Genomic DNA, 18564 nt, shown 5'->3' with positions numbered 1-18564 from the left:
TTTCAGACATGATATGACACCCCTCTTAGGAGTCCTCCAAAGCAGGTGCCTCTGCCAGGCGAGCCTTAGGTGGACGCTGGTCAGAGAACCACAGGGGTCTCAGCTGTGAAGGGATTGAGTGGACCGGACAGGCTGACCGTGGTGCTCAGGCCTCCACTGCAAAGTTACCAGAATTCTGCAGGAATGGGTTGTTGTCTTAGCGCTCATTAAACCAGTCAGGCAGCGGGTGACCATCACGGGTGTGGACCCTGGGAGCCAACGTGCCGGCTGATGTGAGGGCCTTGGCACTCAGGCTTATGATTTATGTGCCCAGCTCACACGTGTCAGCTGCAACCATTTCACTCGAGTGTTGGGGCCTAGAAAGCAAAGACTGTGTCTTGTTCTTTTGTGGATTCTGGGACTTTTCTAACCTAAGATTCCTCAGTCCTAGTGTGGCCATATTCGTGGAGGGGGGCGGTTATGAGTATGAAACGAGGTAACAGTAGTGTTTACACACTGTTGGTGAGGATGTAAATTAGTGCAACCTCTATGGAAAACAGTATGGAGGCCGGGCGCATATAATAAACACATATTAACAGCATCAAGCGTAGCGCTTTCTAGAGGCTCCCTGAAGACGCCCATGCCCCTTCCCACATCAGAACTGCTCAGGCACTTTCCCAAGGGCTCTGCCATTCTGCACTGTCCTCACCTAACGGCTGGACCTATAGTGGCAAACCAAATTTGACCAATTATGATTTGGCACTGTCCTTACTTCTTAACGCTCACGACCCGGACTGAGAACTTGAAACTGGCCACCTCTCACTAATGATTCTGTGACTGGCTCACAACGACCTGTGATGGGAAGGGCACAGGTGAGGGCTCAGTGCCCAGAGCAAGCCCCTTTGTGCTGCTTAACTGCTGTCTAAGTGACGCCTCTTCCCTCTGAAAGACCTGGTGGCTATTAAGGTGCACAGATAATGAGAGCGGGTGGTGGAGTCTCCCAGCCAGGCACGGAGCTCAGCGCCTCTTCCGGGCACACAGTGAGGCTGCACTGCCCAGGGCCCCTTTCAGCTATGCGAGGCCACTGAGTCCTCACCAGTGGGGTCTGAGTGGGAGTGATGTGGGCTGCTGCTGGCCTGCACGGGGACACTTCTCTCAGGCAATCTTTTTTTTTTTTTTTTTAAATAGTATAAATGTATGGAGTACAGGTGTGGTGTTGGTACGTGCACATATTGCATAGTGGTGAAGACTAGGCTGTTAGTGGAACCGCCATCCAAATAGTTTACAAAGAAGCCATTAAATCTTGTTTAAATCTTCCACCTCCCTCCTGCCCCCGCCCTTCCGAGGCTCCAGTGTCTGTCATTGCACTCTCGGCTACCATGTGGACACTTCCTCTAGTTCACACATATGAGTGAGAACATGTGGTATTTGGCTTTTGAGTTGTTTCCCTTAAGATAATGACCTCCATATGTGTGTGTGTGTATATATATATATATATACACACACACACACACACATATATATATACACACACACCACATTGTCTCATCCTCTCCTCTCTTGATGGATACTTAGGTTCACTCCACATCTTTGCTATTGTGAATAATGCTGCTGTAAACATACGCGTGCAGGTATCTTTTTGATATGGTTTATTTTCCTTTGGATCGACACTCAGTAGTGGATTGCTAGATTGAATGGTAGTTCCACTTTTAGTCCTTTGGATCGAAACTCAGTAGTGGGATTGCTGGATTGAATGGTAGTTCTACTTTTAGTTCTTGGAGAAATCTCCGTGCTGTTTTTCATTTTGTTTTTTCAGACAGAGTCTCACCCTATCGCCCAGGCTGGAGTGCAATGGCGTGATCTCGGCTCACTGCAAACTCCACCTCCCAGGGTCAAGCAATTCTCATGCCTCAGCCTCCCAAGTAGCTGGGATTATAGGTGTGTACCACCATGCCTGGCTAATTTTTGCAGTTTTAATGGAGATGGGGTTTCACCACGTTGGCCAGGTTGGTCTCAAACTCCTGGGCTCAAGCGATCCTCCCACCTCGGCCTCCCGAATTTCTGGGATTACAGGCATGAGCCACTGCTCCCGGCCTCCATACTGTTTTCCATAGAGGTTGCACTAATTTACATCCTCACCAACAGTGTATAAACATTCTCTTTTTTCCACATCCTTGCCAACATCTGTTATTTTTGTCTTTTAAGCAATAGCCATTCTGACTGGTATAAGATGGTATCTAATTGTGATTTTAATTTACATTTCTCTGATTAGTGATGAGCATTTTTTCATATGCTAGTTGGCCATTTGTATGACTTCTTTTGAAAAACGTCTATTTTTGTCCTTTGCCCGCTTTTTTAATGGGCTTATTTTTGTTGTTTTTGTTAGTTGTTTGAATTCCTTGTAAATTCTGGATATCAGTCCCTGGTTGGATGCATTGTTTGCAAATATTTTCTACCATTCTGCAGGTTATCTGTTTACTCTGTTGATGATTTCTTTTGCTGTACAGAACCTTTTTAGTTTAATTAAGTCCCATTTGTCTATTTTTGCTTTAGTTGTTTCTGCATTTGAGGTCTTAGGCATAAATTCTTTTTCTAGACCAATGTCTAGAAGAGTTTTCCCTAGGTTTTCTTCCAGTATTTTTAGTTTCAGGTCTTACATGTAAGTCTTTAATCCATCTTGAGTTGACTTTTTTGTTGTTGTTTTTGTTTTGAGGCAGCTGTCTCAACTCACTGCAACCTCCACCTCCCAGGTTCAAATGATTCTCCTGCCATTGCCTCCTGAGTAGCTGGGATTACAGGTGCCCACCACCACGCCTGGCTAAGTTTTGTATTTTTTTTTTTTTTTAGTAGAGATGGGGTTTCACCATGTTAGCCAGGCTTGTCTCAAAATCCTGAGCTCAAGTGATCTGCCTGCCTCCGCCTTCCAAAGTGCTGGGGTTACAGGTGTGAGGCACCATACCTGGCCTTTAGTTGATTTTTGTATATAGTGAGCGATAGGGGTCCAGTTTCTTTTTTCTGCATATGGCAATCCAATTTTCCCAACACCATTTATTGAAAAGAATATCCTTTCTCCAGTTTATGTTTTTGTTGCCTTTGTGAACAGTTGGCTGTAGATGTATGGCTTTATTTCTGAGTTCTCTATTCTGTTCCATTGATCTATGTGTCTGTTTTTATACCAGTGCCATGCTGTTTTGGTAACTATAGCTTTGTAGTATAATTTGAAGTCAGGTAATGTAATGCCTCCAGCTTTGTTCTTTTTGCTTAGGATTGCTTTGGCTGTTCATATTCTTTGGTGGTTCTATATAACTTTTAGGATTTTTTTTTTCTAAGACTGTGAAAAATGACATTGATATTTTGATAGGGTATAATGAGTCTGTAGATTGCTGTAGGCAGTATGGTCTTTTTAACAATATTAATCTTAACATCCATGAGCATGGGATGTTTTTCCGTTTGTTCGTGTCATCTGCAATTTCTTTCATCAGTGTGTGGTAGTTTTCCTTGTAGCAATCTTTCACCTCCTTGGTTAAATATATTCCTAGGTATTCTGTTTTATTTGTAGCTATTGTAAATGGGATTGTCTTGGGCGATCCCTTTACTCTCTCCCAGTTTCCAGGTAGATGTTGACCCCCTGGGAAACCTTGGAAGCCACACATTGATGATGGCAGAACCTCCATTAGCTTGAGTCTTGAAATAACAGTATAGGGGGTAGCTCTCCCCAACCCACCCCTCCATTGCCAGTCATGGGGCATAGCTCCCCACAACCCACCCCTTAATTGCCAGCCATGGGGCATAGCACCCCCTAACTCACCCCTCAATTGCCAGCCATGAGACATAGCACCCCCACCTTGCCCATCAATTGCCAGTCATGGTTCATAGTGCCCTGGAACCCACCCCTCAACTGCTGGTCATGACAGAATATCCACACTGGACTTGTGGTTTGAGAGAAAAATAAAAATTTTGTCTTGTTAAGCTATTTAAATTTTGAGGATTATTTGTTAAAGATGCCAGTATTTTCCTACCTAAAAGAGGATTCCTTATTAAAGGCTGTGGCACCACCGTACCTCAATCCCTGAACCAGAAAACGAAGGCAACAACTTTAATATTTCTTTATCCTTATTTCCAGACCAATTCCAAAGCCTGAATTTTTTTAAACTTTTAACTTTGAGATGGTTTAGACTTAAAGAGTTGCAAAATACTGCAGTTACCAATATACCCTTCCCTCAACTTCCTCCAATGTTAGTATCTTATATAACCATCATATAGTAATCAAAACTAAGAAATTAACATTGATAAATACTATTAATTAAATGACAGAGTTCGTTGGATTTCACTCGTTCAGGGACCTGGTAAGACATAGTAGGAATAAAATGTGAGACTCTTGTGTACTTTGGATTACAGAAGCAAAATATGGTTTTCACACAGTTGGAAGACAGCCAGCTGCCCACAGTGTTATCACCAAAGAAAGACTACTAGGTGGCTCAGAACCACACGTGTATTGACGTGAAACTAGAAGTAACTAGACACGTGAGCCTAATTTTTTTTTTTTTTGAGACATTCAAGTTCAGCTCTCCTACTTCTTTTCTTTTCTCTCTTTTTTTTCTTTTATTTTTTGAGGCAGAGTCTCACTCTGTCACATAGGCTGGAGTGCAGTGGTGCAATCTTGGCTCACTGCTACCTCTGCCTCCTAGGTTCAAGCAATTCTCCCACCTCAGCCTCCCCAGTAGCTGTGACTACAGGTGTGCACTACTGTGCCCAGCTAATTTTTGTATTTTTTGGTAGAAACAGGGTTTCACCATGTTGGCCAGGCTGGTCTTGAACTCCTGACCTCAGGTGATCTGCCTGACTTGGCCTCCCAAAGTGCTGAGATTACAAACGTTGGCCACTGTACCCAGCTTGAGCCTAATTTGATCCCAGAATTAAAGAACACCATAGACTGAGTGCGGCGGCTCACGCCTATAATCCCAGCACTTTGGGAGGCCGAGGCAGGTGGATCATGAGGTCAGGAGATTGAGACCATCCTGGCTAACACGGTGAAACCCCATCTCTACTAAAAATACAAAAAATTAGCCAGGCGTGGTGGCGGCACCTGTAGTCCCAGCTACTCAGGAGGCTGAGGCAGGAGAATCGCTTGAACCCGGGAGGTGGAGGTTGCAGTGAGCCAACATTGTGCCACTGCACTCCAGTCTGGGTGACAGAGTGAGACTCTGTCTCAAAATAAAAACAAAAACAAAACAAAACAATAAAACAAAAGAACACCATAAGGCTGTCCCAAAGGAGGTACCGGGGGGAACCTTGGTCAAGTCAAGAGAAGAAACGAAGGACTGAGGATTATTTGTATGAGTTTAAATACTTATAAACATTTAGAGTTTTGCATAAATATATAAATCCAAGCCCAATGTATGCAAACTTATTGGGCACAGTCAGCCTGTTGCTCCTCCAGTGACAGGTCAAAGGACGCGATGGACTCAGCCTAAGTCGCATACCCGTTCTTCCTTTCTCTTCTAGTGCTGCCATTACAGTAGACGAGAAAGGCAGAAGTGGTATCTCACGATGGGTGTCTCTCAATTCATGACACATGAACTGAAGCATTATGGAAGCATAGTGACACATGAGTTGAGAGAAGGCAGGGCAAGACCTTGCTCTCCCATGCCTTCAGTGGGTTGGGCTGATGTCAGAACAAGCAAAGAATCCTGTTGTCTGATTTTACCCTCTCCCCTGGTTGCTGTCCAGAGCGTGAGGTCCACCCAGCCTGGGAGCAGATAGGGGTTGACAGTGCAATGGCTGTATCCTCTGCGTGGACGTGGTGAGTCCTGCAGACAGCATTCCATTTGTTCTTCCCATGAGCGACGCTCCTCATCTCTCCTCTCCCTTGGCTTGTCCTCTGTTCACATGTGAGGTGCTCACGTGGGAGGTCATGCCCATGAGGAGGATGGGTATGTCTTGGGGATGAGGGTGGGGAAAGGGTCTGATGTAAGGTGCTGCAGGGAGGTGAGATGTGAGTGGGAAGAGCTGTCCTCCCATTTCCCTATGTGCCTGGATGTGAAGGGTGAGCACAGGAAAGGAGGAGAGACAAGCCTAGGAGGTGTCCACACACGGAAGAGGACTTCATCTGACAGTGCCACCTGTGTCTCAGGGCTGCTGTGGCAAAGACCACAGACGGTGTGAGGCTGAAGCCACAGAAATTTTTTCTTACAGCGCTGGAGGCTGGAAGTCCAAGATCAAGGTGTTGGCAGGGTTGGTTTCTCCTGGGGCCTCTCTGCGTGGCTTGCAGAAGCGTCTTTGCCCTATGTCCTCACAGAGTCGTCCCTCTGTGTGTCTGTGTTTGAATCTCCTCTTCTTATGAGGACGCCAGGCAGATTGGATTAGGGCCCCCACCTAATGACCTCATTTTGACTTAATCACCTCTTTAAAGACCTTATCTTCAAATACAGTCACATTGCAGGGGCTAGGACTTCAGCATATGAATTTTGAGAGAGGGAGAACTCAATTCAGTCCATAACATCCCATCATGAATATAATGATCTGTAGATTTCAGCCATGTAGCTCAGTTATATCAGTTGTAAATACTGCAGAAGACTCTCTTGTCTGCTACAAAAGCATGATGGCCCTTTGGTTCCTGAAGCCTTGGATGCTAGAACAAACACATAAATCAATAAATGACCTCTACCTAAGCATTTGCTTTTTATGTGCATAGTATAAAAAGTCTGACCCAGAGCTCCACTCTCAGCATTTTCATTTTTGTCTGGAAACAGCAAAAGGGGAAGGGAAAGAGCATGAGTTCCTGGCCCCAGGCCTACTGTGGACCAGGTTTATCGCTGTGGACAATTCCCACTTAATTACTATTTTGACCCGTAGCTTCCTGTAACCTGGTTGTTAATTATGTCTGCTCTTCTTACCTCATAGATTTCATGAGGATTGAATAAGAGCACAGAGTGAAACCCTTGGCCATTATGGTTGCTAATAATTTAGTTTGGCTCTTCAGTTCCATAGATATTTATTGAGAGCTTATTATCTTCCAGGAGGCATTAGGGATATAAAATTGAAGAGAATGGGCCTTGTCTTCAGGAGAAGAGAAAGACAAGGACAAGATGATCTCATACACAGCTCATTTCAGGAAGATAGATGTAGACACAGTGTGCTGTCCAAGCATGAAGGGAGGGTACTTAGCTCAGCCGGGCTGTAGGTGGGGCGGTCACGGAAGAATTCTGGCAACCTCTCATCTAATGGATGACTCCTGGAAGCGTAATTCTGAAATACTCTTTAGAAAAACAGAGTCAGGAATGCAACTGAGGAAATCAGTCGGCAAATGGAAAATAGTTCAGATATCAGATTTAATGTGTTCAGGTATTAAATATTGTTGATAGAAAATCCAAAAGAATCTACAGGTAAACTCTTAGAATTCTTAGGTAAGGTTTTCAAGGTTGCAGGATACAAGGTTAATAATAACTGCCTTTCTATATACGGTCATTAAACAACTGGAAATAAAATTTTAATAAATTACCACTAGCATCACAGACAGGAAATTTCCATGCATAATTGTAGTGAAAAATGAGGCGATCTCTGTGCTGAAAATTAGAAAACATGGTAGAAATAAAGGAAAGAAGAGCTTCATCTATGGACAGACTTGCCGTGCCCATGAACTAGATGTCATGTTATTGGTAAAATGTCATTATTTCCGAGAACATCTGTAGATTCAATGCAGTTCCAACCAAAATCTCAGCAATATTTTTTGGAAATTGATACACTCATGATAAAATTCATATGAAAATAAAAAGGGCCAAGCATAGCAAAGGCAATTTTGAAGAAGAAAAATAGTTCAAAGATGACCCATCTTGTAAATACCCAACGTTATCATAGATTAAAATGGCCCAAGTATTTATGAAATCCATGTGTTATAAAACATGTCATCTAATCTCATTATTTTCCTTATCATTATTATTTTCCTTATTCTGCTCTTATCTTTAATTCCGTCTGTATTAGTTGGCTCAGGCTGACATAAAAATGTAGTACAGACTGGGTGGCGTAACAGACATTTATTGCTCACAGTTAAGGAGGCTGCAAGTCCAAGACCAAGGTGGCAGCACGGTCAGGTTCTGGTGAGGGCTCTCTCCTTGGGTTGCAGATAGTCATCTTCTGTGTCCTCATGTGGCCTTTCCTCAGGGCTTGGCGGGAGGAGTGGGAGGGAGACAGAGAAGAAGAGAGAGAGAGGGAGAAAGAGACAAAGAAGGAGAGAGAGGGAAAGGGAGAGAGAGAGGGAGAGTGTCTGTTCTTATAAGGACACTAATTCTATGGGATCAGGGCCCCACCCTTATAGTCTCATTTAACCTTAATTATTTCCCTGGAAGCCCAATCTCCAAATATAGCCACACTGGAGGTTAGGACTTCAACATATGAGTTTTGGAGGTGAGGCAGCACAGGTAGTCAAGGAAATAACCATGTCCTTGCAATGTGGCAACTGTGGTGACCACACTGCCAACACAAAAAGCCCCAGCATTTGCACTGTCGTCAAGCTCACTCAAGCAAAGCTGTCTCCAGTGGGGAATTTCCCCTGTAGAGAACATGTGCATTTTGATTTTGCCTGTCCTCAGACTGACCCTTTGCTCACTATAATAGTAAACTACACACCCCTGGCTGGAGATTTCAGACATTCATGAGACCTGTGACATATTGTGCCCAGGGGCCACACAGAACGTGCTTCCTAGCAACATGTCTTCCCACCCCTTTTGAACAATCAGGTAAGACTTCCATAAAGGGGCCTGGTAACTGTCAATGCTGTCTCATCCTCACGAGGAACCCGCTCCAAATCCTCTCCGAAGTGTTACTTCCTCATTTGCACCTAACACTCAGAGTGCGCTTTGTCCCCGAGATCAGTGGCTCAGTGCTGCACCTCCTTTGCTGTGTGTCTCTGGTTTACATTCTTTTAACAAAAAAGAAAAACCGTGGTCTCATAACCACTGTCAACAAAGGCACACAGACGTTCCATCCGCATCATCTTCCTCTTCTTTCTCAGGATTTGCAAGCTTATGTTGGACTCTTGGCTTACTAATTTTTAATTTTTTCTCATACATGCATGTAAGGCTAAGTATTTCTCTTTGGATACTATGAGAGCTGTTTCTCCAAGGTAATACAGATTCTTTGATATGTATTACCTTCGTTATCATTTGGTTCAAATTAAACATGTAATTGTCCTGCGAAGTGACCTCAGTTGGCAGGGCCGTGCATCTCATTCAGCTGTGTGGGTGCAGCGAGATAGTGATGAAATGGGCTTAAGCATCGTATTTTAAAGATGACTCCAGAGACATACTGCTTGGCTTCAAATGCCTGCTTTATTGCCAATAGGTCTTTGACCGGGGTAACTTACGTAACTCCTATGTGACTCAGTTTCCTCAGCTCCAAAGTGGGAAAAACAAGGTGTGTATTGTAGTGTGTGTGCATGCGTGCGGTATTTTCATCTGTCCTGCTTTGGGAATTCCTTCTTCAAAGTGTTCTCATTTTTGCTTCTTTTGGTCCATGCAGGCTTCAGCAGTTCCAGTCTAAATTTCGAGGTAAGTTTTTTGCTTGGAGTTCCTGCTGTCTTCGGGCAGTCGTATTCAGACTCTACCCCCTTCTCGTGCTGCAGATTTGGAAATTCTGCACCTTATGGATGATGTTTCACCTCTCCAGACCCTGGGGAGACAGCGAGTGTCTTTACGCTGCTCCGTCCATTGATAACGTGGCCTTGTGGCTTTGCCCATCACCTGCAGAGCTCAGCCAGTCTCCCTGCTTTGGGCACAGGCTGCACATCCGGAAGCTGTGTGAGCTGGACTGCAGGTCCACTCTCCTGCCCGAGGCCTTGGGTCACCTGTGTGCCGCCGGCTGCTTCTCTCACCCTTGACCTCTGGGGCTTTCTGCTCTTCCTCTTGAGCTCAGCTGTGTCTTTTAAAAATGTTTATTTTGAACTAGTTTTTCTGGCTGACGGCAGTGGGAGAAGCACTGGTTGCATCAGTCCAGGCCCCCGTATTCTTGGAAACAGGACTGATGTTCAAGCACAATTGTTGTTTTAAGTAAATGACACCCCTTTATGTGGCCTGGAATGAGTCTGGACTTTAAAAAATTAGTTCACATGATTCATTCATTATACTTTTCCCCAATGCAATGTTGAACTGTAGCAAAATTCTTGGCATGAGCATTCTTTTCTATTCTTTTAGGCATAAGCTGCCGCTGGGGGGGTGAGCCATCTCCAGCACAGAGCGTCAGTCTCACCAGAAGAGGATGAGGCAAGAGAGCTCAGCTGCTGGAGGTTCTCCTCCTCACCGGGCAACTTAGGGTTATAACATCTACAGCCTCTGTCCACTGTAACTTTGTCCAATAATTTCACTCTTCCTTTCCAGGGACCCTTTTTGAGTCTGTTGGTCTTTTATGCAGTGTCTCTGCTTTCTTTAATAAGTTGATTACACTGAATATCCATTAGAGACCACTCTTTTTTTTGCAGCATAACTGAATTTTGAAGATATCTCTGGAATTCTTTGGGAAGAAATGGATAACTACATAAAACTATATCTGAGTATATTGAACAATCTCAAGAAAAGTATTATTGGGCACCGAAAATTATTTGAATTCTCTTTCTTTTCTGTTTTGTTGAATTTCATTAGACGCTCAAATTCTAAAAGTGAGGCATCTATCTTGCACTTTGGCCGAGTGCCTGGATCTGTTTGAAATTGGATCTTATAAATATTCCATCAAGTCCTATGTAATGGGTTTGCTTTTTCCTGCCAGTTAGCCTGTGTGGATGGCATCTGAAACGTTTGTGACATTTTTGCAAAACTTGACAAAAACATTTCAAGCATTAATAGTTTAGTTAATAAATTACTCAGCACCCAAACACTACATTAGTTAAGAAAATTCTTGACACTGATCCTGCCATTTTACGTTTGACATTTGGTAGGTGACTGCTAGCCTGCAATATATCAGTTTAAAGCTGCACCTCAAATGGCAGCGCTTAGAAAATGCCCAGTGCAAGGTGACTTGGCACTTTCCTAACGAGGAGGGACAACTAGTGAAATCAGGTGGTCGGCTCCGTTTAAGAACTCATTTCATTTAGAGAGTCTGACTGGGCAGTCATCTTTTTTTTTTTTTTTTTGAGAAAGAGTCTCACTCTGTCTCCCAGGCTGGAGTGCAGTGGCATGATCTCATCTCACTGCAACCTCTGCCTCCTGGGTTCAAGCGATTCTCCTGTCTCAGCCTGCCAAGTAGCTGGGACCACAGGCGTGCGCCACCATGCCCAGCTAATTTTTGTATTTTTAGTAGAGACAGGGTTTCACCATATTGGCCAGGCTGGTCTTGAACTTCTGACCTGGAGAGATCCGTCCACCTCGGCCTCCCAAAGTGCTGGGATTACAGGTGTGAGCCACCGCGCCCAGCCTGGACTGGGTGTTCTACACTAGAAAGCTCCCTCTGCATGCCCACGCAGGACTCAGCACCACAGGACCAAGCCATGTGCATTAGTACAGTGTTTATGAATACATATATTCATAGATAATTTAAACTATTTTAAAAGTAGTGATAAAAATAACCTCCTCAAATTTCAGTGTATGCTACATTTTAACACACTGGAAAATAACAAGACAGTAAGACATTACTTTGTGCTTCTAGATTAGTTTCTTTGGGGAAGACTTTGAACTAAAGATAATCCTGCCATTTTGTGGTCAGTATTTGAACTTCTTATAATCCATTATTAATTTAAAAGTTCTATCTCTATAATGATCTTTCTTGGAATTTAGGCTTGTGATTCCCACTAATGTCAACGTCTGTAAAAGACAGTATTTCCAAAGCATTACATATATGTGTGTGTATAGACACGTGTGTGCGTGTATTTGTAGTGGTAATACTGGCTCAATGAATGGCCACACAAGCTTTCACGTTCACTTGACATTTGATCTAGTGACAGCTTATCCGTCATTTGTGTGGTAACAAGTGAATATGCATCTGGCCATCGTGCCCTTATATTTTTGGTACATATGGTAGATATTGTAAACCTGGGATTGCTTTACATATTTTTATAGTTTCCTACTCTTGTTGCAAACATCTGGGTCAATTTGATTGAAGAACAGCCAGATTGCAAGGTGAAATGTTAAAAACCCATGGTTATTTTCAACTATGTAGGGCAATGTGCAACCCAAACAGAATACCAACGTGAACAGGATACAGAGGCTGGTAAATATCTGCAAAGGTCATGAGCAACTCCTGGTTTCTGTGTTTATCAGAATTTGTTATAATTTTCATTGATTTCCTTTATAATAGGAAAATATTTCCTTTATAATAGGGTATTCATTTATGTGTTTACACTTCCAATATACTCTCACTTTTGTTTTGTATATTGGGGTTCTGTGTACATATTTTTACTCCAAAGAGGGTTCTGCTACTAAAGATATTTAAAAACTGATAAAATGGCAAGAACATGGCTAGGAACTCATGAAGAGTTAAGTTTGACTTTTGGTTCTAAAACCTACTAGATGTATGGCCTGGACTAAGTCACCTAATCTCCCAGAGACTCAGCTTCTCTGTGGGTTGAATATGGGTAGGACCTACTGCATGGGTTTGCAATGAGGATGGAATAGATAACGTAGGAACCACTGAGCATAATGCCTGACATAACCTTGATGGACACTACATAGTATTGATTACTGTTCATATTATTCTGATGTGGTAGGATTTTTGGCTTTAAGACAGAATAATCAAGAGTCAGGAGCTCTGGACTAGTGTGTGGAGAAGTTCGACAGCTGGCTGGTTGTGAGGAAACATGGTGTTAATTGAAGTTTAAGTAAGTTTAGGAGTGAAGAGAGGTAAGAGACATGGTGTGGAATGAGGCTAATTTTATGTCCTTGTGTTTACATTTGATAAATACCATTTGACTTTCAAATTATGAGTCAGTGTTAAGGAAGGCAATGGGAACACAGACTTTTACATTGTCTCTGTGTTCACGATCTCATATAGGATTGAATCGCACAATAGAGTTATATATAGATTCAATAATTATTATATTGTTTTCATCAATTTAGAACTTAGAACTTTGAATTTGGAGGGGATATAAGAGATTATTTAGAGTATGTTTGCTCACTTTATAGATGGTGAAACTGAGGCCAGAGAATTGGGGAACTTGTGCGTAATAATTACCAACTCACATCTGCAACCTGGATTTCTTGGTGCTCAGACCAGTGCCCATGTGGTTGTCCTGGCCTGGCAACTGTTACACTGTGGGCTTCCAGGTTGATCTGGTTCCATATATCCAGGTCCTTCCTCAAACTTGGTGCCAAAGTTCCAGATTGTGCATGTCATGATTTTTGGGAGTGAAGATTGAGTCCCTGTAGATTAGATTACTCTTAGGACTTTCCTTCATAGAGCATACAATTCTGTTAGTGATAACCCAATTGTGAAGCAGTGGGGTGTGTACTTTTATGCATTTCCTATTTTCCATCACTGTGAACAAGGACAGAAAAAGCAGAGAGACCAGTCCTTAGAAGGATTGGTGAATGGCAAGGCAGTGAAAGATGAAGAATTTACTGATACTAGAGATAATTTCTTCATGGGGAATTTAATATTAGATTAAAATCTATGCTTTTTCCTCTCCCTTTGCAGCTTATATAAACCAGACTTGGCTGTATGGTAGTCACTCATTTAAAGAAAGCTGGGCAGAGATGTAGGTGAACACAAAATTCAGCATGCTTAGAGTTTTTATTAACTGGTTTATTAATTTATTCATCTATTCATCAAATGACCATTAAGGACCTCCTATGTATTGAGATCACAACGCCTAGCATACAGTAGGTGCTTAATCAGTGGTGGATATTATTATTTCTATCATTTCTATAGTAATACAAATACTAATGAAAACAACCCTATGCTGAAAAATGCTGAAGCAAATTAGGTTTCATCTGTGCAGAGCTTAAAGTTTGGCAGGAGTACCGTGATCAGCCAGGAAGATAGAAAGCATGCTCGTATTTGTAGACATTTACTTGAGTCTTGATTTTTTTAATCCACGCTGACAATCTCTGCCTTTTAATTGGTGTATTTAGACCATTTACATTTAAAGTGATTTTTGATCTAGCTGGGTTAATATTTACCATGTTTGTAACTGTTTTCTATTTGTTGAACTTTTCCCCTTCCCCTCTTTTACTGAGTTCTCTGGCTTTAATTAAGCATTTTATATGATCTCTCTCTCCTCTTTTGGCTTATCAGTTATACTTATATCTAAATATTTTCTTAGTGGTTACCCCACAGTTTGCAATATACATTTACAACTACTTTAAGTTCACTTTCAAATAACAATATACAGTTCACGAGTAGTGCAGATAGGTACCTTATAACAAAATATTCCCAATCCCTTCTGCCCATCTCTTATAATGTGGCTGTCATTCATTTTCCTTATCCATATACTATAATCAACCAATACATTATTACTATTGTTACAATGAAAAAATAGTTACTGGTAAGAAAAGATTAAGGATAAAAAAAATTTTCCCTTCATGTATTCCTTCTGTGATGCTTTTCTTTTCTTTAAGTAGATCAGAGCTTCTGCCCTATATTATTTTCCTTTGGTGAGAAAGGGAGCCAGAGGAGGCTGGAGATGGGTAGTTGTCCTCCCTGCAGGTGGTAGGTGAGATAAGTCCCTGGTAAAGTCTTTTCCCTGCAGAGGAGGGCATTGTGATGGAGAATGCTCTTGGCGTCCTTCAAAATGATTACTTTCCCTCCCCCTGCCTAAAACACAAGGGATTTTTTCTTGGCTCTTTATTTGAGAACCTGGTGGGGTTCCTGGAGGTAAAACTATGAGAGTGTGGACGCCCCCTAAGGTTGGGCCAGGAATTTCTCACTCTCAGGCTGGGCCATGTGCAGCCTCCAGAGGTTCATCCAATCACCATCTAATATTCCTGCCAGCTTGTGGCTCCTGCCCTCAGCCCCGGGTGAGCTGACTCCAGTGCTGGTTCTCCGTGTATGGTCTCTCCAGTTCTCGGAGCAGCAGTTTTCCCTGTGACCTCATAGTTCTTCAATGGATCCATAAAAGGTCCTTGATTTTCAGGTTGTCCGTTTTTTTCCTTCCTTGTGTTAAGGACAAGAGCTCCGGAGATCTAAGCTTTTTACATATTGGAGTAATAACAACTACTAAGTAGTTAAGGAATTGTTTTAAAGTTCCTCATCTTTGTTTTACATACACTTTAATACTTTTAAAATATTTCCTAAAGCTTTAAGCTAGGAAGTTTGTTAAGCTATCGCAAATATTACCATTTTTAAAATTAATTTTTGTGGAAAAAGGGTGTTAATATTATTTTTCTATAAAATACTACCACATCATTCCAGCTCTGGGAGTATCACTTAAGAACATAATTTTACAGAGTAAGGCTTTCTGCGTAAATATATATATTGTAATAATATGTCTAGAATGTCTTTTGGTATTATAATCTAAATCATTTGTCATTTATCTTACGCTTAATCTATGCTGTAAATTATCTTCTGTGATGTCTCATTAGTCAACTAGGTTTGTGAACTCCTGATGACGTGGAGCTGACTTATACCCCTTTAAATCTGGCACCCCCGACCCCCCACCCAAAAATCTCAGCACACTTGTGTTTGTAGTCAACAGAGATTTGTGCCCTTGGTTCTGGACGATACGAAGATGAATAAGAAGGAAATGGCCTCACGCCCGTGGGACTTAGATTACAGTGGAGAAGACAGACTTTACTTCCAAAACCGTGCGAACCATTTTTAATTAAGATGGAATAAACACCAGGAAGGAAAATACCGTTTGCAAAATTTAATAGTACAGGGTGACTTCCCACTGAGGAGGTCCACAGAATTTATTGATTTCTCCAGAATGAGCCCTGAGGACGCGTTTGCTTGTGTAGCAGGTGTAATTTTCAAATTCACCTCAGCCTGACTCACATTGTCACCACAGGATACAGGTGACATTTTCAGAAACAAACTTTTCTGTCCTTACTAGCAAGTGTTTCAGCCTGTGTGCCAGCCACTGATGTCACCACAACATCTGATATCCATTTCGTAGACTATCAGAAATGTGCTGCGGGTGCAGTGTGGTTTCTATTAATGTTATTAGGGGTTGTGTGGTTGAATTCCATTTCACCCTTCCAGAAAAATATCCTCACAGTAAGTGATCCCTGCGAAGCAGAGCGCTGGGAACGTGGCTCTGGCATTGTCAACCGTGGTCATGACAGTGTCATTTGCTCCTGTTACCGTGAGCATTTGTGTTTTACTGCAAATACTCCAGATCGAAATAATAGGGATCTGGAGGTTTTGAAAAATCAGAAGAAAAAACATGACGTTTTGCTTGTGTTTCTGATTTTTAAAACTGTACATCAGTGTGGTAAAAATTAGTTTAACCACTGTACGTTTTGCCACTAACCTGTGACCAGGCTGCTAATAAGAGACGTTTGAAAGGCAGCTTTTCATTTTCCCTCTTCCATGCGTGTGTGGACTTACCCTACAGCTAGCGGTGGAGCACTCGCTTCTGCCTCCAACTCGTGGCTCGTGTGCAAGGTCCTTCCCGGCTCTTGACCTTTGGAAGTCACAATCCTCAGCACTGAATACTTTTAAAAATAGTTTGTAAGCGTTGTCATTTAATGTTGCTTTTTACACCAATTCTGTGAGGGGTCATGCAGTCGAACGTCTCTGTGGAGTGGGCTGCCAAGATGTTACTGTTCCCACAGATGAGGAGCCTGAGAATTACTGAAAATGCTCACCAGGAAGTCTGCTGTAGAAAATAAGTGGGAGAAGCCGGGGGCAGCGGCTCATGCCTGTAATCCCAGCACTTTGGAAGGCCGAGGCGGGCGGATCACCTGAGGTCAGGAGTTTGAGAGCAGCCTGGCCAACATGGTGAAACCCCATCTCTACTAAAAATACAAAATTACCCAGGTGTGGTGGCATGCACCTGTAATCCCAGCTATCAGGAGGCTGAGACAGGAGAATCACTTGAACCTGGGAGGCAGAGGTCTCAGTGAGCCGAGATTTCACCACTGCACTCCAGCCTGGGTGACAGAGCAAGACTCTGCCTCAAAAAAAAAAAAAAAAAAAAGTAGGAGAGCTGAATGTGAATGTATATCTGTGAATTCAAGGACTGTGTGTGTGTGTGTTTGTGTGTCTTACCCATTCCATCTCATTCCTGCACCCCAAGTCACAGACTAAAACCCCACAGGACCCAGCAGGTGGTGCCTGTGAGTGAGCTGGCTGTGAGGCCATGGAGAATGGCAAGGCTTGTGTAGAAGTGGAGAGTCCCCGCACCATCTAAGGGCACTCAATATGAATTTTCAAAATTCTATGGTTGCTGCAAAGCACCCCTGCTGAGGTATTTTCCTGGAAGCCGCCTTACGTAAAAAGTTGGGAAAGCAGCGGCCTGGGCCTAGGGCTTCCGTATTCATTGCAGCACGGTTCACAGTAGCCAAGATATGGATGTGACCTGTGTGTCCGGCGGATAAAAAAGGTGTGTGTGAGAGAGATACACACATACACACACACACGTGCCTGTGTGTGTACACACATATACACACACACAAAATGGAATATTACTCAGCCACGAAAAGAAGGAAAGTCTGTCATTTATGACAACCTGGGTGAACTTGGGGGACACTGAGTGGAATGAGCCAGGTACAGAAGGACAGACTCTGCATATTCTCACTTAGATGTGGAATCTAAAAAAGTTGAACTCACAGAAGCAGAGAGAAGAACGGTGGTTACCAAGATAAAATCTTGATATCTTGGTTCTTAGAAATGCAAGATACTCACTTAGACTGTCATGATGTGGTTAAAATGGGTGAAGATGCTGCGTGCCGCAGGGAGAGGCAACAGGACCTAGAAATGTGTAGGAGAGAGATATATATATATATATTAGATGGAGTTTCTGTCGCCAGGCTGGAGTACAGTGGCATGATCCCAGCTCACTGCAACCTCCGCCTCCCAGGTTCAAATGATTCCCCTGCCTCAGCCTCCCGAGTAGCTAGGATCACAGGCATATGCCACCAAGTCCAGCTAATTTTTGTATTTTTAGTAGAGCCGGGGTTTCACCATGTTGGCCAGGATGGTCTCGATCTCCTGACCTCGTGATCCGCCCGCCTCAGCCTCCCAAAGTGCTGGGATTACAGGCGTGAGCCACCGTGCCCAGCCATAATTTTTTAAAAGATTAAAAAATTACAATTGTTTATAGAGCATTACTTAGTGAAATACCGGTGAGCACTGTCTCCCTCTCTTTCTCTCTCTATATTTATGTTAATATTAAAGTTCCAGCCAGGCACAGTGGCTCAGGTCTGTAATCCCAGCACTTTGGGAGGCTGAGGTGGGCCGATCACCTGAGGTCAGGAATTTGAGACCAGCCTGACCAATATGGAGAAACTCCATCTCTACTGAAAATACAAAATTAGCCGGATGTGGTAGCGCATGTCTGTAATCCCAGCTACTTGGGAGGCTGAGGCAGGAGAATCATTTGAACCCGGGAGGCGGAGGTTGTGGTAAGCTGAGATCACGCCATTGCACTCCAGCCTGGGCAACAAGAGTGAAACTTCTCAAAACAAACACACAAACAAACACACAAACACCCTGAAGCTCCAC

General features: G+C 43.0%; 1 protein-coding gene across 3 annotated transcripts in view; it reads left to right on the top strand.

Moving 5' to 3' along the window:
* Positions 1 to 18564, top strand: part of LOC144340036 (uncharacterized) — a 112085-nt gene that overhangs the window by 14486 nt on the left and 79035 nt on the right. The window contains exons 5-7 of one of the 3 annotated variants that reach the window (XM_077997806.1): positions 8593 to 8714; positions 9496 to 9524; positions 10451 to 17810. The exons of 1 other annotated variant lie outside the window; for it this stretch is intronic. In XM_077997806.1, the coding sequence (XP_077853932.1) occupies positions 8593 to 8714; positions 9496 to 9524; positions 10451 to 10459 (160 nt within the window). In that variant the 3' untranslated portion in view covers positions 10460 to 17810. Of the gene's footprint in view, positions 1 to 8592; positions 8715 to 9495; positions 9525 to 10450; positions 17811 to 18564 lie in introns of those variants that run through there. One more of the 3 variants, XR_013415757.1, reaches the window with a different exon arrangement.

This window comes from Macaca mulatta, chromosome 3 (genome assembly GCF_049350105.2).
Source record: "Macaca mulatta isolate MMU2019108-1 chromosome 3, T2T-MMU8v2.0, whole genome shotgun sequence".
In the NCBI taxonomy this organism is placed as follows: Eukaryota; Metazoa; Chordata; class Mammalia; order Primates; family Cercopithecidae; genus Macaca; species Macaca mulatta.
The sequence above is the reverse complement of the archived record's forward strand: the minus strand, read 5'-3'. Positions and strand labels throughout refer to the sequence as shown.